This window comes from Aythya marila (assembly GCF_965140915.1).
Source record: "Aythya marila genome assembly, chromosome: 7".
NCBI classification, from domain to species: Eukaryota; Metazoa; Chordata; class Aves; order Anseriformes; family Anatidae; genus Aythya; species Aythya marila.
In genome coordinates, this window is record NC_139048.1 from 6,370,371 (window position 1) to 6,376,370 (window position 6,000).

General features: G+C 38.6%; 1 protein-coding gene across 2 annotated transcripts in view; it reads left to right on the forward strand.

Moving 5' to 3' along the window:
• CACUL1 (CDK2 associated cullin domain 1) overlaps positions 1–4,732 on the forward strand; it is a 45,497-nt gene extending 40,765 nt beyond the window's left edge. The window contains exons 8-9 of one of the 2 annotated variants that reach the window (XM_082765186.1): positions 1,830–1,873; positions 2,828–4,732. In XM_082765186.1, the coding sequence (XP_082621312.1) occupies positions 1,830–1,873; positions 2,828–2,868 (85 nt within the window). In that variant the 3' untranslated portion in view covers positions 2,869–4,732. The other variant, XM_082765187.1, reaches the window with a different exon arrangement.
• The last annotated feature ends 1,268 nt before the right edge of the window (positions 4,733–6,000 follow it).

The following is a 6,000-nucleotide window of genomic DNA, read 5'->3' on the forward strand; positions in this document are numbered from 1 at the left end:
ATTTGGCCCAGGAAGCAGAAGTTGGAGATGGTTTGAAACTGAGTAGACGTATAATGCTGACAATAAACATAATGCACAGAACAAAACAAAAAAGGGACACTTAATTTTCTCTAATTTTCAACCTTTTCTTGCACTGGAACCATTGCAAATCCATAGGAAACTGTTTCTGCCTTGTGTCATGTACAGCGGGGGGGGACAAAGAAGATATTAAGGCTTGAGGATGGTCATACAGGGAAGAACTAAGTAAAGGTTTCTGTGTGACATGTTTGCAGGCTGATTTCTGAGTTCCTGTCTTTTTGGCTTTCTGCAGTTATGTGACCTTCCAGTTATTGGCCACCTGGAGAGCGTTGATATGGCTTGTAGGTTTAGAAAACTGGCCCACCCTAGTGGTGCAACTGCTCTTTCTGTGTGGCTTGCTTTCAATTTACTAAATAACCAATGCAAAATACGACATTGCAGTGGAATAACTGACTGCTTTTAGTCTGAGGTGAATGTGTTTTTGCCCAATATTCTGTATGTCAGGGAGTTGGTGCATTCTTGTAAGCCTGGAGGGTATTCAAAGAGTTAAAGTACAGTGTGTACAGTTAATATATTTGTTGTGTGGCATTTTGCAGTGATATTTGAAATGCATTTTGCCTTGAAATGTATTTCAGGATGTAATAAGCCTCTCTCCATGTTCAGAAATACAGAACAATTCTGAAAGGTTATAAATGATAAGGTTATATTTCTACATATAGATTTATATGTACATATGTATAAAAGGGTTGTTTTTCTTTTTTAACAGACTTGGCACGCTCCTTTGTACTCTGTTGGGTTAGCAAGAAATATCATTCACTCTTCCATAATTGTGTCAAAAATGGTGATGTCTTCGCTGCAGCATTTCCTACAACAATAACCATGAGGAATACAGCACAGTGAGGTGTCTTCAGCATTAATGGCCTGTCAGGCTCTAGTTGAAATAGTCAGCTGATCAGCACTATTATAAACGATTGCTGCAAAAAATGGGAATGCAAGCCAGTCTCCCAGTGGTATTTCTCCTGTGAAAGAGCTTAATCAAGGCATACACAGCAGGTCTATCACCTTAAGAGTGGTTTTAGAGGAAAAACACTTCATATTATTAGAATCCCCAATTTCAACCAGTTTCCAGCAGATAAACGTGAAATTATAACTACTGTGATGAAAATATATCGGAGCCTCTCTTCTTCATACAACAGTTTCAACAGTGTATCTGTTGTCATAAGAAACTTGTGAAGGAGCAAGATTTTCCAGCCTTAAGAGTTTGTGTGCATAAGAATAAAAGCAGTGGTGTTACTTTTTTCCGAAATGGATAGGAATTTTGCTCTGGGTTTTCAGGAGGAATGCTGTCAACATGTGTTTATACAAATCTGGTTATTGAAATATTCTGCTTGGAGAGGGAATGCTGTCAGCTTGGACTTACTTAGACTACTGGGTTTCCAGGCATATCTTACTGTTTTAGGCTGATAGACGCAGAATTTTAAATATAATTCAAATTTCTCAACCAAACCTTATAGAACTAAAGGAAACAACTTTATGCATGACGAGACCACAGTGTGCATGGGCACTTTCTCATCTTCATTTTGTAAAAATACCGTTCTACAAAGATGAACTTTCAGACTTTACTAATTAAGTAAATAAAATTATCTAGTACTCCTGCTCAGCAAATTGAGAATCCTGCAGTGATGTATTATTGCTACCGTGTTTATTTTTTGTTTCTAAAAGTCCATGAGAAGTTGATGGTTGTGCTGAAGTATTTTGCTACCATTTTCCTTTTTTCAAGTGAACGTCTCTCTCTTCTTCCTCTTTCCTAGAGGTGACCAGTCACGCAAGAGAGCTGGAGAAGAGTTAACGTACAGTAAGTATGAATCTTCTACTCTGATACTGTACCAGCTCTGGTTAAAGTTCTTTTCAATAAGCAAGAAGAGAGGATATTTGTCTGTCTGTGTGTTTCTCTACTAAGTATTCCTTTTTAACTGTGCTGCTTGTACTCTATAACAAATCTAGTTTCCTTTTATGCTAGAATAATAGGTTTTGTAGGCACTTTAGAAGTGGTAGTTGTGGCTTTATTTCTTGGCGTCAGTGAGGGTTGTGACTGTCTTGCCCGACAGTCGAGGAAAGTCTTGCCCAGAGTCAAGCATCTCAAGGAAACCTGGAACAAGAAAGATGCAGTGCTCGGGCGTATTCTCAGAGCGGTAAGATGAAATCGAGGGATGTTCTGTGGACGTGTGCCAGATGTGGCTCTGCAGAGGTCTGTTCTGGGTGCAGTGAATATCAGTATTTCCAAACAAACTGGGAGTAGAACAATGTAGACCTGCACTGAATGTGGCTTCTAACCCTGCCCTCCAGCGTATTGCACTCCCCCCCCAGCTTGAGCGTATGGGCAGACCTCTGGGCTCCTGGGGATGGTGAGAACTTGGGGGCTGCACCTCTGCATGCAGCTAGCTGGCTGTGTGGCCTCTAGCATTTGATTGCTTGTCCTTAAATAGCCTTCAGGTTTGGATAATAGTATCTATTCTGGCGCTGTTAACTTCAGTTCATTTTATTGTACACTTTCCACCAAGTTTCTTCCTGTCCTTTCAACAGAGTGTGTTTGCTTTATTTCCTGCCATAAATGTCATACGGTTCTATTGTGAATACTTATTATAACCTGAAATGAATGAATGGCTGTTTGCTTGGTATATCATCTTCAGGCTACACTGTTGGTGTTTTGCAGGCAATGCTGTTTTTAGGATTGTTTGGGTAAGGGGGCAAAGGACAGAGGGTGTTTTTTTTAATGAGAGAATATCTTGAACTTTTTTTTGTATTTCAGATGGCTCATCAACTTGTGCAAGCTCCAGGGGGTACAGATAGTGAATATACTGGATCAGCTTCTATTCCTAGCCAGAACAGACACTGGAGGAGCACAGGAGGTAACTGGAGCCTCCTTTGGCAACTGCTGATACTCAAGCTCTGACACGAACTATGCCTCGAAGAAGAGTTTTGGACTTTCTTCTTTATATGATAAAATGTCAGTTGCTGCTATAATTGGGATGACTTTGAAAGACATGTTTCCTTGGTCTAGTCTCTCAACAAGTTCATGCTCTGCGATTATTGTGAGGAACGCACCTTGAAAAATAATCCTTTCAAAGTGGGAATGGGCAGCCGAAATCAGCAGCTTCCAAAAGCGTTAGAATGGAAGAACCTTTTTTGCACTCTTTTCTTAATATTAAGGACATTCTTAAAACTAGTTAACACGTCAGTGTATTAGTTTTTAAACTTCAAGGTATTTTCTGGATCTTTTACTTAAATAATAAGAATAAAGTTTCATTATTTTGCAGTATTTGTTCATTAGTGTAAAAATTGTCACCTTTTAAGAGTTGGTCCCATATAAATGTATCTTCTGTCAGGGAGTTTTAAATTCCAGGTTTTTCTTTTTTCTTTATTTGTTACTTTTGAACTCTGTTTTCCTATGTGTTTGTACTCTGTGCCTTCAGCTTGTGCACTTTGCAACTTTAGAGACCATACTTTGTTACTGCAAAATGTGTTCTTGAGGAAAAACTTGATGTGAACAAACATGCTGCAAAGTTGCACTTTTTCTCTTGTATGGATAGGAGGTGAATTTAAGAAGGAAGGAAGAAAAGTTGAACCTATTACCATCACTAATAGTGGCTTGGAAGTTTGTCCCTTTTCATTTTTCATATGTATTAGTGTCTAATGCTGGGACCAACTCTTGTAAAAACCCCTCTCTAACTTTTCATTGGCTTCCATAATTGCAACAGTTTGAGATGTGAATTCGAGACTAAAGGAAATACTAAATTGTATTTTATGCTGTGTTATGTAGAAACATAAGCTGCCAAGGCTAATTTTTTTTTTTTAGGGTGGATTGTGGACAAAATTCTCCAGTCTAATAGGTCTGCAAAGTGCATCTCTGTCAGCAGAAACCAGCTTTGCACCTGATCAGGGAATGATGCCATCTGTCCAAGATCACTTTGTGGCTCCTGCGCCACTTCTCTTGCTTCAGGGACATGATGGGGGTGTGATAGTGGATGTAGTCAGAATCAGGGAATTCGAGAGTGGTGTAATGCAAGCACGTGTACCTACCAGCCTCCTGCTTCCAGGCTTGTGTAAACTCAGCTGCAAGTCCAGCTGAGTCCAGTGCTGGGAGATCTGGACCTAAGGTCTGAATGCTAATGATTGTGACATGGGTTTTAATCCGTATATGGCTAATGCAATTCCTTTATGAGGGGAGAAATGTACTTGAAAGAGCAGTTTGACTGTTTTTCTATTAGTATGGATTTATTTTTATCATCTTTTAGTTATGAAAAAGAAATAAGTTGCTAATATAAAGTCTTTCTGAAATGAAGCAAAAGTTTATTCAGTTTTGTCTTGCACAACTCTTAAGCCTGATGGGGGGAAAAAACACAACACAGACACCAGAAACCCCTTTATGCTTGCATGTGTTACATTATAAAATGCAGGAAAAATATTAATAATAAAAAACCAGAAGCGGCAGGGATGAAGTTTCATTTTCTTTCTGCTTTGTAACCAGACTTTGTGTAAATGAATTTAATTCCATCAGTTTCACACCAACTACTCTGGCAACACATTTAATTTGGAGGAAAAAAAAAGAGAAGGAAAAGGACATTGTTGTGATTTGACAGTCTGATTGCGATTCCAGTCTGGTTTACCTATATATTTCTTTGTATGTTTGCAAAGCTGATTTAATTTTGAGGAAGTTTTTCTTTTAAAAGTAAAAATGAATACGTGTCTTGTTTTCCTTGTAGAGCAATGCCAGCAGTCTGACCCCGTACCTAACAGTAGAAAAAGCAAACCACTCTGAGTAGGGATTTTCAAATGCTCAGAGCATTTCTTTCAACTTTGCTACCAGCTACTTCAGTTGAAGTAGCATTAGACAGAAACAGGTATTTTGAAAAATTTTCCTGCAGTACACAGTGGAGAAGTTGATGAAAACTAGTAGGGAACAAAAAATGATCTGCCGGCTTCCAGATTTTTACCAGCTTTGGCTTTAAACAAAAATAAAACCTCTGGTAGCGTCTTTAGCTTTAAAAACCAGTCTGTGCTGAAATGACAGTGTTCTTGGGTTAAGAGTAGATGCATTAACCAAATTCGGTTGAAGTTTGTTTACAGCATCATGGCTGTTCCCATAGTACAGTAATCAAGTTCTATCGTCATTGTCAAGAGATTACAACTCTTCTTCCTCTTTTTGAAGTGTTTTTCTGGGTTAAGTTTGAAAGTATACAGTGAGTGCTCTTGCTTCATGGCTGAGGCAAGGGTTTTACATTCATTTTGTTGCGTTATGCTCGGGACACAAACTTTAGGACAACACTTCCTTCAGAAGGTAAAGCATTCCTGGCGGCATGTTCACTTCGTACGCACTACGAGTAGCGTTTGGATGCTTCTCAGTCCTGTGTAGCCTTCTCACTTGGCCAACATACACAAGAAATCTGTTTGTTAAGCACTGTATTATGTTGTAAATCTGGCATTAAATTTTCTGTATGTTTTGGCATTATCCACATAATGCTGAAATATTGTTTGTCTAAGACTTTATCATTGTGACGGAGCATGAAACGGAATACAACATACTATACTAAATTATTTGTTTCTCTGTAAACTTGCATTTTACAGTAAAACTAACTCAGCCAACTTACGCATTGGTACTGTAAAGCCACAATTATGAACAGCATGATCCTAACTGCAGTATTTAATTTAACCAAATAACTTGTGGTAAATCCATTGCATCTGTAGCTTACTCTGTTAAGATTAAGCAGTAAAGTTGGTTATATGATGGGTGTCCTCTTTATGTTGCACTGGTTCTATAGCCAAACTTGCTACATTAAACTATTTTTAGACAAATTTCAGTTGTTGATTTTGAAGGCTGTAGTACTTAAGTTCACGCTGCTGACTGCTGTGGTGGTAGGGATATTGCCAAGATATGGGCAAGACGGTCTTTGACACAAACAATGAAGAATGGTCCGTGCAGAT